The sequence below is a fragment of the Hippocampus bargibanti genome, linkage group LG07 (assembly GCF_051943395.1).
Source record: "Hippocampus bargibanti isolate YZ-2025 linkage group LG07, ASM5194339v1, whole genome shotgun sequence".
NCBI lineage: Eukaryota > Metazoa > Chordata > Actinopteri > Syngnathiformes > Syngnathidae > Hippocampus > Hippocampus bargibanti.
The window spans coordinates 18,990,200-19,004,739 of NC_142740.1; the positions used below are offsets into that span (position 1 = coordinate 18,990,200).

The window sequence follows — 14,540 nt, forward strand, 5'->3', positions numbered from 1 at the left end:
AAATCAGATTTTACACACACAAAAAGTGGCCGCAGCCCGATCTTATCTGAGGGACACTGCCAACCTTGTCCCCGGATGCAAAACCACCACTGTGATCACATCGGAGCCTATGCGTGTGAATGTGTGCTGAAGGAAGCTACCACACAAGTGTTTCCTTGTATTCCCAATGTGAAGGGAAAGGTTTGATGTAATCCAGCGCGCACCCACGCATGCACGCACGCACACACAAACACATAATGTTTACCTTCCCCTACCTCAACCCCAAGTCAGCTGCTCCTCGGACGCCACAACATTGAGTTGACCTTGACGGGATGTATTCATGCCTCCTTAAATGTGTCGCTATGACAATACATGGATAAAGCTGTCACTGACACTTCCTCCCCGAGAGGAAGGACGTTGAGGTTCGAGCTGGCTGGGTCGTGTTCCTATTTGTGATTAAAAAACAAACGATACTCCGGTCCTTTAGTACAGTACATAGCCTCAGGGAGCTCCTATCAGAACATCAGCAACTGAGAAAGAACAGGCGGCAGGAAGGAGGAAAAGGAGGAATGGAAGGATAAGAGAGGGCATGAGAAAAATAGTGATTATGCTACAAAGTGAAACATGTTTTATTTTTTATATTTTTGATAATTAGTCATTCACCTAACTCAATACAACATTAATTAACTCATTCACTGCCATTCACAAATTGAAAATATGATGTATAGCGCCATTCCCAAATTAGTTTGGGTTTTGTTTTTTCATGCTTGGGTGCCAGTAATGCGTTGGCCATGGCCTCTGGCAATGTTATTTTTCTTTTCCACAAGGCTGCAGCATTTCCCTTTTTTCCATCTTAGTGCTTTGTTCCAGCTTCAGCAGTTGTTAAAGCGCAATATAAACCAATATGTATGTATTGCATTGTATTTTGAACAGCCACCCTCATTTCAAGCTCATATAACTTCAGACCCATAGAACTTAGGAATTAACTCTTTTTTTCTGATCGATGAAAAGGTGTCTTCAGCCGTCATGTGTACTTCTTTGAAGGTGGCGGACATTTCGCTTCTTATCCAAGATGCTTCTTCAGCGAACTAAAGTCTTACTGGTAGTTTCGGCCCAATATATATACAGTAAAGTCTCGTTATATCGATATCGGATATATCGATAGTCCCGGTTATATCGATACTATTTCTATGCACGCACGGAGAAAATTACATGCAAACAGCGTCGGATATATCGATAGTCCCGGTTATATCGATATTTTTTCGGACTCCCTTGAATATCGATATAACGAGACTTTACTGGATATATATATATATATATATATATATATATATATATATATATATATATATATATATATATATATATATATATATATATATATATATATATATATCCCTACTGTCTAGACATGGCGGTGCCGGACTCTGCTATGATAGGTCCCTGCTCTCAGGTTCGGGGGAGCAGAGGACTACTCCCTGCGGCTCCACTGATTGTTCCTATTGTCCTGTCTAACGACTGGCCTGATTGCCCCACTTGCTCCAGTATCACCTCATCAGCATTACTAATCCTATGTTGCCTAAGCAGGCTGTTGTACAAACGATCCACATTGAACCTCACACCACCATATCGGTTTAGTGAAGGATTTAGCTGTTTTATGAAAATCGCTTCTTTTACTCCCCCTTCAAACCATCTATGTTCTTTCGCTAAGATTTTAACCTCATTGTCGTCAAATGAGTGGTTGCTAGCTTTTAGGTGCATATGTACTTCCGATTGAGGCTTACCAGTATTACCCCTGCGATATTGATAAAGTGACACTTGATAAACTGAACCTCAACATCCTTCCTCTCGGGGAGGAAGTGTCAGTACATATTTGAAGTGTGTTTGTTTGTGCATTATTGTCAATCCGTTTGGTACACCTGCATACAGTAAATACAAGACAAGCCGTACTGTCCCTAATGTAATCCCAGTTTAACATTCATCAATACATTCCCTTGCCCCGTGTTTACCTGTGAACTCCTTCATGAATGTCGACGTTAATGAAGACACAATATTCCGTTTGACTGAAAACATGCGAATGTTTGTTTAGACAGTATTTGGCGATTTTCAAATCAATTGAGCCGAATGCATTTATTTTTAGAGCCGCCTACAGAAATGTGCAGCAGTCGTATTCTATGAGAGGAAGTGGGTTACTGGGCTGAAAGCCATTTGATTGCAAGGATTACTACCTGTGTGTGGTGCAAAGACGAGCTGTGTCTATTTGAGCGTTGGCGTCAGACAGCCCAAAGTGATGTGTTTTGACTAGATTCCATTGGCCTTAGTCCTTCAGACCCGTGACATTTAATCTCTCTAAAACCTCATTTACTCTGTTCACTGGGTAACAACATTCCTCAGATAAACAACAAGCCCCGCTCCGCAAGCTCTTGGCGGGCCGAGGCCAGCGTGTAACCATCCGTGCGCACAAACAGCACCCCTACTATGCGAGTGGGAAGGAGCCAATGTTCTTTTTGTATTTTCACTTCGATCTTACGTCAATGCAGGTACAGCATTGAGTGGATTGGACCGCTGTGTTAGAAAGGAAAGAACGACATTTTTGTCGTGTTCACTCCTGCTTCTTGGCTGGTACAGGTTTGATTACAAATGATATTTGCTATGCAAATCTAAAGTAACACTGTGGGTACCTTCCTGGCTGCAGGCAGGTGTTCTATTTCCCGGCTGCAAGGCCAAGGCAGGAGGCAATGTTTGTACTGCCATTTTGTTTTGTCAACATTCTATAAGCGACAGTAGCATGAATAAATAAATAAATAAATAAATAAATAAATGAACACCTACTCCGCCACACACACACACACACACACACACACACACACACACACACACACACACACACACACACACACACACACACACACATACATACATACATACATACAAAAGTACATACATAAATAGAAACCAAACAAATGAATAAACAAGGAAATAAACAATACTAAATAAGTACTAAATACATAAATAAACAGACAGAAAACATAAATGAATACTGTAAATTAATGATTATAAATACTTTTCCATTCGGCTTTTCCCTTCAAGGAGTCGCCACAGCAAATCAGTGTCCCCCATCTTTAGAGGTTTGATCCGCATGTTTGTTAAATAAATAAATAAATACCGAACAAATGAAGAAACAAGTAAATAAACAATACTAATTAAATAATAAATACATAAATAATAGAAACCAAGCAAATGAATAAACAAGTAAATGAACAATACTAAATAAGTAATAAATACATCAATAAATAGGCAGAAAACACATGAATGAATAAAGTAAATGAACGATTATAAAAAATAATAATAATAAATGAAGAAACAAGTAAATAAACAGGCAAATAAATACAAACAAGCAAGCAAATAAATAAATAAATAAATAAATAAATAAATAAATAAATAAATGGGATGGACTTTGATACTTATGTTACTCTTACTATGCCACCGTGCAGGACATCAACAACCTGCTAGAAATTTGTTGCACGATAATTTCGGGAACAATTACGGTACTTTGTATGGTCTACAGTGAACTCTTGCATATTCTCATTTCGTCGTTCACATTCGGCCATCTAGTGGCATCTTGGTGCCAAGGAACAATGTAAATTGTAGATGTGAGTTGAGTAACTTCCCTACAAAATGACTGTAGTTCTTTGCAACATCTTACAGTATGTTATTCCACTACTCAACTTTAATGACTGAGTTCTCATTGACTGTTTACCCCCCTGCATGTTCATTCTAACGTTCCTCTTTTTTGTAACGATTGAGACTGCTTAATTAACCAATACTCAACATTTGACAAAACAATTAACAAAAATTTCAAGCAGTTGTTGGAGCATGTCCAAAAATGGAATTTGTGGGCTAATCTTGCCAGTATGTATGGAAAGCCAGTCTTCTCATGATAATTAATTATCAACAACAATTTAACATGGGAAGAAATGGATGTGTAAGACTATCACTTGTTTGTCATTCTGACTATTTGTGTCTATTTTTTTCTGTATGTAAAACTAATTGTTTTCACAGATTTATTTATTTTTGCTTTATATTTTAATTTTGTGAAAGAAGCGAGTTTGGGGCACATTATTTCCCAAGGAAAATATTTCTCTGGTTTTAGGACGGTTCAAATTAAATCAGATTCTTAGAACAAAATAGTCATGAATTCTAAGAAGCCATGACGCTCCGATCCGGACTGCGACCAGGCTCCATTGAGGGAAATGCTCCGTTCCGCGTTTTGAAAACTCCCCTCGCTTTTGGCTCAGCTGGGGTGAGTGGCAGGAGTTGTTTACTGGGCGAGAGACTCCTCGCGCAAGTAGATACGGAAAGAGGTGCAACCTGACGGAGAGAACGAACCTAACAGCCAATAACGTGATTTTTTTTTGTCTAAATACGTCTAGTTTTTTAAACGATTTTCTCTTTTCCGTTAATCATTTCGTCTGTGACCAATATTGGGGAAGAGACGCGCGTTCGACGCGTGTGTTTTCGATCTCAACTCCGCACAGACGCGGAAAGCTGGTTTGTTTTGGATTAGCTGCTAGCTAGCTTTAGCTACAGCCCTCCTCGTTGTCGTCATTGACGTCCTCCTCCTCCTGCTCCTCCTCCCTCCGTCCTTCCTTCCATCGACTAATCTGGGAAAAGAAACGGGCAGTGTGGTACGACATTTTCCTCCACTTCAGACTAAACGTAACCGTCATTTTTCTCCCAAGTGGAATTAAAGACAAATAGCTACAGCGTTTTCCATTTTTGGAGAGGACCTACCCCTCCCATCGCCGTTTTGGATGCTTTCACAGTGTTGGGTGCTGCTGCCTTGGTGGAGGTGAAGGAGTTCACGGGATGGTCGCCGATCCACATCCAGGCACGTTTTTCCTGCACCGAGCTGCCCAACGCGAGTTTGATCTCGCTGGAAAAGACCCTTTCTGCCCCTGAAGATATCGACCTTGAAATAATTTATTTTGCCAGTTTCCTCCGATTACTAATAGATGAGAGGTTCACGGTTGGAAGGTACACCATCTTATGAAGAACGCGTGACCGTGGACTGTCGCCTTTCCCTATGGAAAATGAAGATTTTGACACATGCGTGTGTCACCAGGAGCGAAGTCCACGGTTTTTAGGGAACACGCCCCGAACTCGGGCCAAGGGGGTACCCGTTTATTTCCGGGCCGAGGGGGGTACCCCTTGAATACAGTGAGCAGTTAACAAACACTTTTGGGGGTGTCCACATCGGAGTTTTTTTTTCACGTGTCCTCGGGTCAAAATGAGGCTGTGGACGCATGAACTCGGAGCACAACTTGTGCTTTGGATCGTTTGCATCTTATGCCAGCATGGACTCATTAAGGGAGAAAGTAAGTACATGTTTATGTGCTTTATTTTTTTTATTGTGTTCTTCTCTTTCATCTAAAACGGCTTGAAACATCAAAGCGTATGAGGGGAAACATGGTTAAAGACGACGACACTCCGTGCTTTGTCTTTAATGTTAACTGTTTTGTAAAGCGCTTTCTTACAGCTGCTGCCGTTGTGAAAAAGAAATCAGATTGTATTGTATAGTAATGTGACCTAACTTTACGTGTCTATACATTGAAGGGAAAATCATTTTACTACCAATTGAAATCCACATACAAGTTGACAGATAAATCATAAACAAAACATGTTTAAAGTATGTCGTCGTTGAAAGAAATGACGTAGTATTTAAAAGTGTAAGAAAATCTCAAATAAAATCCTGCTTGACAATTTGTTTTATAATAGATAAACCTGTATTATTAACAGCAGTCATATTCCTAGATTTGGCTAGTAATGTTGATATAGACGACGCATGCGCAAATGGTACCCCCCCCCCCCATGTTTTGGGTGGCTGCGCGCCAATAATTGTTATTCCTTCGTCAACTTTCGGAGGGGTACGACGACACGCCATCTGTTGTTCTCGCGAAGGCGACGCGTCGAAACGACCCGCGCCGGCTGCATCATAATCGGGGTGGGCCTCCACGACGGGTTCGAAGTGGGAGCAGCACGATGCCGCCGGCGTGTGCCGCAGCGACGCTTCTTCACGGTTGCGCGCGAGCACGCTCGCTCGCTCCCGCGGCAGCCGCGACGTAAACACGCTCCCCTAGAGAAGCGTTGTCTTATCCACCATCCCAGGATGAACACATTAAAGCGCCATAGTGGGCAGCAGCCCCCATTCTGCCACAGAAGACGTGTTTTGTTTTTTATCAATGGATTTGAGTAGCATTGGTTGGTTGGAGTCTCACGACTTCTATCTAATATAAATCGTGCACTGATAACAATCCCTCTGTTATTGAGGGATTGTGGAAGGGGGTCCAATACACTACAGCTAAATCTCAATTTAATTTAATTTTTTTGATTTTTTTTAACACTGTGGGATTCAACTTTGATTTACTTTCATATGAACTGAGTAGCCTGCAACCAACCAAACGCTCAAAGTATGTAATGTCTCGGCATACCGTAAAAATAGATTGTTGTGTGACTTTGTATCTTATTCCAAATATAAATCATGGATCATAATTTCAAAAGTATTTTTTTTTATTTACTGGGACAAAACTGATGAAGGAAAACTAAAACTAGTCACGGACTTGTTAAATATCATTTTTCTTTATTTGTCATTGGCTAATTGCTAGTTGAATGTTGAAAGTTGAATTCAGATAATTTCAGTCATCTTGTTTATTGAACTTTTTTCAAGTTTTTCGGAAAATGTTCAAAATTGGTTCAGGCAGTTGTGCTGTTTAGGCTCACAAATTGTTTCTTTTAGTTTCAAAGTCAACAAAACAATTCAAATTTAACCAACTCTTTATCACGTCTTAGAAATGGCTGCTAAGAAAACAACAATCAAAGAAGAAAAATAAACATTCTAAGCTTGATAGCATGTTTCTCCAAGCCATTTTTACATTTTATTGGAAAACTTGGAAAACACAAACAAGTGAAAAAAAGGGTCAGGTTTTCACAATTCAATAGTTGTCAATTACAATTAGCTGAATGAATGAAAATCATCAACATGGACATGAAGGAAAAAAGCGATTTTTTTCGCAAGCATATTGGTATTTTTTTCTTGATATTGTCACAGTAAGTGGTTGTCATCTTCTGGAATTATGATATCCGCCAAACTAGCACAACTTGACACAAGCCTGCTTGTCAACATGTACAGTGCAACTTTTGTTATGCATTGCCGGCAAAATCAATGCAACATTGACATGCTTGTTTCGATTCATTCTTCACTTTAACTGTAACAGTAAGCGATCGGTTGAAATCATTACCAAATGATAATACAGTAAAGTCTCGTTATATCGATATTCAAGGGAGTCTGAAAAAATATCGATATAACCGGGACTATCGATATATCCGACCCTGTTTGCATGTAATTTTCTCCGTGCGTGCATAGAAATAGTATCGATATAACCGGGACTATCGATATATCCGATATCGATATAACGAGACTTTACTGTAGTTCTGAGTTTGAGGGGGAAAAAACAACCTTCTCTTGTTTCTCTCTCTCGCTCTCTCCCCCTCCCTCTTGCCGTATGTATGTATACTGTCTATAAAATATATATGTATCAGAATCAGAATCAGAATCAGAATACCTTTATTCGTCCCGCAATGGGGAAATTTGCATACATATAAAATATAATTGTGATCGCTTGTAGGCTAAGTGTTGTGTGGCTTTAGAGTACAGTGGGACCTTGGCTTACGAACTTAATTGGTTCCCAGACAGAGTGTGTAAGGCGAAAAGTGTATCCCAAAAAATAATTTACCATAGGAAACCATTAAAATGAAAATAATCCGTTCCGAGGTCCCCATAAAACATAATTTTCTACTTTCTAATTTACTAAGCCTTAAAACTACACAAAATATACCTTATTTTATGTATAATAAATGTGCTATAGTATTATGATTAAATAAATAAACTGTACTGTACAATAAAGTCATTTTATTTACCTTTGTGATGGTCGTTAATGGCTTGATGGAATGGAGTGTCCGATTTTCTCAGCATTAAACACTTGATGAGGAAGACCAGCCATGATGTTTGGACTGGAGACAGTGCCACTGAAGAAAAGACAAGAAGCAGAGCTGGAGCTGAAGATGTTGCGGTTTTCTTTGGGAGTGACCAGGTTGGATAGGATCAGGAATGAGTACATTAGATGGACAACTCGTATTAGAGGCTTTGGAGAGAAAGTCAGAGAGGCCAGACTTAGATGGTTTGGACATGTCCAGAGGAGAGAGAGTGACTACATTGGGAGAAGGATGCTTAGCCTTGAACTGCCCGGCAGGAGACCGAGAGGAAGACCGAAGAGGAGGTTTATGGATGTGGTCAAAGAGGGCATGAAGGTAGCTGGTGTGAGAGAAGAAGATGCACAAAACCGGGTAGATTGAGGACATTGATTCGCTGTGGCGACCCCTGAAGGGAGAAGAAGAAATATTTGATGAGGAACATAGGCTTTTTTCACCATCTTGAGGAATGATCCCTTGTAGGTTTCTCTGTGATACTTGTATCTAGTTCATCAATTGTGATCTGTTTAGCTGGGTTAATAGCTTTTTGCATCAAGTGTACAGATGACTTGTGCGGGTTATTTGTGGAGCCTGATTGATGGGATATTTAACCTTCCAGTCTACACTCTGCTTTTGAACTATCAAAGTTGAAATGGGTCCAAATTTCACTGTTTTCTATCCATTTTCTCACAATTTTACTTTTTTCCCCTTTTCTTTTTTTGTTTCAAGCTTTGTCCTCTCCCTTTCTTGTGTGTGTGTTTTCTCTCTCTCTCTGTCTGCCTGTCTCTTTAAAGGACAACCGACGTCTCCGGACAAGTTGTGTCCATAATTTGTAAAATGGCTTCAAATGACTTCTATTGAGCGTAAAGATTCCACTGCATATAGCTATATTTTACGTTTTAAGACTCACGCTGAATATTCAGGAAATCTTGTTTTTGAGTTGGTGACGAGTCCGTACGTGACGTCACTAAAGGAACGCCTGACCGATAAAAGACACATTGTAGCAGTCCTTCCATCACGGCAATGTATTTTGCTGTATTGTTTTGTCTGAAAACCTTGTGTTGCACCCAAAAGCCGCCAGAAGAGGGTGTCCAAGCTCCATATAAGGAATTTATCAGCCTGTGGAAACAGAGGTGGCCACAGGAGGCCGCCATTTTGTGCCTCTTTTCTGGTGATCGTTTCTCCCCAATGTTACCTCAAAATGGCATGGAATAAATTCTTTAATCGATTGCAAACATGTATGCTTTCCTCTTCAGAACTATTTGAATCATATTCATAACTGGAGGTGTCACAAGAAAGCATATTCTCCGAATCTGAAGCCATTGTTTTGATTCTCAAGCAATGCAAGACGTCTTGGCGTGACGTCACAAACTGGAGACTTTCTGAAAATGCCCAATTCTCAGCTCAATTTTTTTGCAGCTTTTGGACACTTTAAGTCATTTTTATTGGTGTTTTGCATTTGCATAAAAATATCATACTGCATGTTTTGGGTATTTTAGATGCTATAAAACGTTTTTCTGATGTCAGTTAAGAAACAAAAAAGTAACGTCGGTTGTCCTTTAATGTTAAACCCCCCACCCTCCACACTGCTGGGTTCTTGACCAATCATGTGGCTTTAACCGAAGACGCCATTTTGTTTTTTGGAGAACGGCCTCACTCTCTCTGTTTATAACCCCATCCCCCACTGCTGCGTTCTTGACCAATCACGTGGCTTTAACCGACAACTAGGGGCGGGGAATAGAGGACCAAAAAAAGTCCGCTGCCATTTCCTTGTTTGGAGAACGGGCTCATTCACGAACGACACATCACTCATTGTGGCAGCGCCGTGTGTATCCCGAAAAATAGTTCGGATGCCAAGGTAAAATTTTCATAAATGTAACGTTCGTAAACCGAAAAGTTCGTAAGCCAAGAGGTTTGTAAACCGAGGTCCCACTGTAATTCCTCCAAGGTTATAATTGCATTTGGAATTGGCAGTGCGTGTGGGATTGAGTTTCCAAAATAAAGGCAACACTCCTCTGTCTATAAATGTGTTTATATTTTTTCAAGTCAGAAAGTGGCTAATTCTAGGTTGTTTTTAAGAAGATGGTTGGTGTTGTGTATGTCCACGACAAAGCCAGATGAACATCGAGCTCACGTGTACAGTTAAGTGATCATGGAACAAACCACAACAGTATTGACTCATGCGTGCTTGTTTCAGCCAAGCGTTGCTATTTAGACCATGCCCTGCATTTCTCTAAGTGTTTGCTTCCTTCGGCCAGGTTCAAAGCAAATTATGTCGACACTCCACACGGGTCATGTATGCAAGCGGCGCAGAGGCCCTTGAAAGGGGTCCTATGAGGCCGGGCTACTTGTACCCCACCTTCCTCATTCTTTCTTTCCCCTCTCTTTTTCTCTCTAGGGGAGTGGGGTACATGCCATTGGCTACTTCTGGCGCCTTATTTACTCAATTCTCTGCTTAGTGACCATATTTGGCACTCTTGAGATGTTTACGCTCAGAGGGCTGCGGGGGTCAATTACCAAAATACTCAGAATATGGTGTTCTAAGAATGCTTAGCTCTGAATCTGCCCGATAGCTCAACGTCATTCTTGGTGAGGAGAAACAAAATTGATACATTTCCTGCGCCGTGGTTACCATGAGCGGGGCTCTAGATAATGGTGTCAAGATTCTTTCTTTTTTTGCAGGCTGTTTTAATAGATTTGGATGGGCTTGTTTGCCTTAGTTATCAGCAAACAGTTTTCTGAAGTAACTGCTGAGCTGTCTCCTGGACGAACTTGTGAAAAACAAGTTGTGCAACCAGGAGTCTGGCCCCCTTTTTGTTCCTCTCAGCCTGCTGGGGAGGGCCGGCGTGTATTTGTGTATTTATGCATGTGATGTTATGTATGTTTTCCATTGCCTGACTTTCTGTAATCGCCTCTGTCCGGCGTCTGCCCGCAAACCAACTCCCGACAGCTGTAGCTGTGACAATCTCACTCAATGAATACATATTTAGTGTCGTTTCCTGTTCAGACAAACAGTCCCGTTTACAATCGCATAGATACACGGACATCTGAGCCGATGCCGGCGGTGCTCTTGCACTTTGACAAATTTGAATCTTAATAGGATGTCAATCTCCATTTTGTCGAAAAACTTGTGTTGACATGCTTTATTTTTATATTATATACCAAACAATGATTCTGACCAAACACAACAAATCTTCTGAATATAGTCCTGTCACAAGCCTGCTGTTTTTTCAATCACCCAAGCAATGACAGCTTTTGTTAATGAACTCAAAATTGTGCGCAGATGATCAACAAAAAGGCCTTTTACCTCAGGTGTTAAGAGCTCAAAAACACATAAGTAAATATGCGATAAATGTGTCACATTTTAACATTTTTCTATCAGTTGTTAAACAGAGAACAAAAAGAACACTTGTGGATTACTCAAACATCTCCATTTTAGATATAATAATAATAATAATAATAATAATAATAATAATAATAATAATAATAATACATTGAATTTATTACCTTTCAAAACTCAAGGTCACTTTACCATCACAGCATGAGAACTCGGATAGAATAGTAAGACAAATACAGTGAGACCTCAACTTACGAACTTAATTGGTTCCCAGACAGAGTGTGTAAGGTGAAAAGTGTGTATCTAAAAAAAAATCCCATAGGAAACCATTAAAATGGGAATAATCCGTTCCCGGGTTTCATTAAATATAGTTTTTAACTAAATTAGCCTTAAAACTACACACAACATACCTTATTCTATGTATAATAAATGTTCTATTGTATTGTAATGAAAGAAATACACTGCATTGTCTCATAAAGTCACAAAGAGAGGCACATTACATGAGGAATGTAATTAAAGAAATAAACTGTGCTGTAAAAGAAAGTTTTTTTCAAGTTCTTCGATTGCCGGAGACCATCGCTTTGAGAGCACAGAAACACCTTTTTCAACAGACGCACCTTTGATGGCTTCTATGTTCCTGAGAATGGAAGCAATGGTTGACTTAAAATAGCCGTGCTCGGCCACTAAATCACACAAACGCACACCTCGTTCGTGTCTTTTAATTATCTCCTCCTTCTCAGCGACGGTGATTTTATTTTGTGTCTTCTTGGGCTGAACACGAGCCTGTGGTGGGTTTTTTTTTTTCGGTCCCATCATAGTAAAATTATCAGCAAAAAGCTCCAAGTAGGCGATCGACGTGTGCATTCAATGAGAGTGTGCAAAGTAGCGCCGGCTGGAGCGCTGTTCGGTCGTGTGCTTCCGCCGAAGATCACTCCGCCAGCCGTGGTGGGTGTGTATTATGAAAAAAGTGCTTATTATAAGGTTTAATTTTCATAAATTAGAGGTTCTTAAAACGAAAAGTTTGTAAGATGAGGTGTTTGTAAGTTGAGGTCTCACTGTAGATAGAAAGCTTGCTAGCAAGGCAATAAATAGCTAATAGCTAGCCAGCCAGCCGGATAGCTATTGTATGGTATAACAGAAAATACAAAGACGATATTATATTACACAATATTTCTTACAAAAGTCAAAAGAACAAAAAAAACTAAATAACAAATAATATGACAACACAAAGACACAGAGAGTCCTTCATTCTTCAGCACTTGCTGTACCCTCTTTGTGACATGATAAAAGAGGAAAGAATAAAAGCGTCCTTTTCAGCAGTGGATCCAGGACATCATGGTGTAATGTGCACGTCTACTGCAAGCTAAATGTTGAAAGCAAACACGCGGCGGTAGCATCCACTGACGAAAATAACAATAAAAATAAGAATACATTTCATTCATAAGCGCCTTTCAAAACTCTCATGGTCACTTTTCACTCACCGGATAAGTTTTTCTGTGGGTGAGCAGCGGCTGCCACATGCGCCAGCGTTCACTCAACCCGGAAGTACCTCGGATAGAATAGTAAGACAAATACTGTCGCTAGAAAGCTAGCTATTTAAACCATAAACGTTTCCATGTTGCTTTTCCATTGCTATGATCGTAACAAAATCGAACCTTAAGTTGTTATCAGCCCTGTTGTTGTTGGTTAAAAACTCCAGTTAGTATTGGCTCTTTTCGAAATGAGGAAGCTGGCTGTCTGGTTTGTGAGGTCGGGTAGCGGTGGGTTGAAGAGAATAAGGAAGTTGAATATATTCCGAATTTGCATATCGGAGCAAATTTAGCATTGCGGTGCTTGAAAACGGGCCCATTTGAAGGAAGACGAACCACACCTCCAAGTGCTTATGCTTGTTGGTGCTAAAGAGCGCAGCGACATTTTCCGACAATGCCGTGCTCGTTGTGGAATGCCTTTGAAGTGGCTCACCGTGCCTGGGCTATTGTCAGAGCGTGCACGTGTTGTGTGCACACCAATCGGTATGCACCCCAATTATCCAATGCCGTCTGCTGGATCTCATCTCCTAAACTCCCGACATGTTCCCTTCCAGGCATTGCATGTTCACGGTGTTGCATGTGTTTGGATGCACGGGAACAGTGTGTACTATTAGTTGTACGTATTAAGTTCATCCTGTCTACTTGATACCTAATTTAAAACAGATTCTTATCTTATAGACCAGGGGTCGGGAACCTATGGCTCGCGAGCCATATATGGCTCTTTTGATGATTGCATATGGCTCGCCGATAAATATTACATATTATAATACATATTGTCGTTTTTTCGTCGTTCATTTCCCGTTGGGGCTGCAGTTGGTGGAAAGCGCCATTTTGATTGGGTGACACTGACCTAGAATGGCCGAAAGCGCCATGTTGATTGGATGATAGTGGCCGTCATGTTGAAACAGGTAAACGCCCAACTAGTGCACTTCACGCCCAACTAGTGCACGTCAGCGTGAAAGCACCGGAGCATTAGAGGAGAGAAAATGTTCTGATTCTAATTTGCAATGAAACAATACCATCGATGAAACAGTCGAATGTCAGTGACATTTTAACAAGCCCCATGTTAACGTAGTAGATTGCAGAAGTGTGGAAGCTTATGAGCCGTGTGCAGGCTAGCTAGCAGTAACTTCGCCTCTGGACCGGTAATTTGAATTTCATTCCGATCGTTTTCCTGGATTTTTACCAAACACGAGGAACGGAAAACCATCCATGTTAACAGTGAGTACTATCACAAAGTTATTTTAAATAATACATTCTGATATTTTGTTGAAAAGTGGCCGCGCGTGCGCGTGTGTGTGTGTGCGCGCGCACGCGAGCGTTTGTATGTGCGCGCGCGCGCGCGCGTGCGTGTGGCTCTCGCTGAAAAACATTTCTAAATATTTTACTTTTATGGCTCTCTTAGTCAAAAAGGTTCCCGACCCCTGTTATAGACAGTGTATTGTCTGTGTTCAAATACCTGACATGTTTCGGCGTCTACTTCCGCCTTCGTCCGACGAACAAGACGTGTTTGGAGATAGTACTTGCCCGCAAAGTCTCAGCACTTTACACTCTTCCCTGTCATGTTCTCTTTTAGTAATAGGCACTGTTAAATGAATTGAGCCATTATACATCTTGCGGAACAGGATGTGACTGTTTTGGGGCTGATAAGTTTTAGTTGGACCATC

At 40.7% G+C, this 14,540-nt stretch overlaps 1 protein-coding gene across 1 annotated transcript in view; it reads left to right on the forward strand.

The window, feature by feature from the left end:
* Window positions 1-4,305: 4,305 nt before the first annotated feature.
* The window catches only part of insrb (insulin receptor b), an 82,492-nt gene continuing 72,257 nt past the window's right edge, over window positions 4,306-14,540 (forward strand). Inside the window, exon 1 of the mRNA XM_089001783.1 lies at window positions 4,306-5,357. Coding sequence (XP_088857909.1) covers window positions 5,270-5,357 — 88 coding nt within the window. The 5' untranslated portion in view covers window positions 4,306-5,269. The remainder of the gene's footprint in view (window positions 5,358-14,540) is intronic.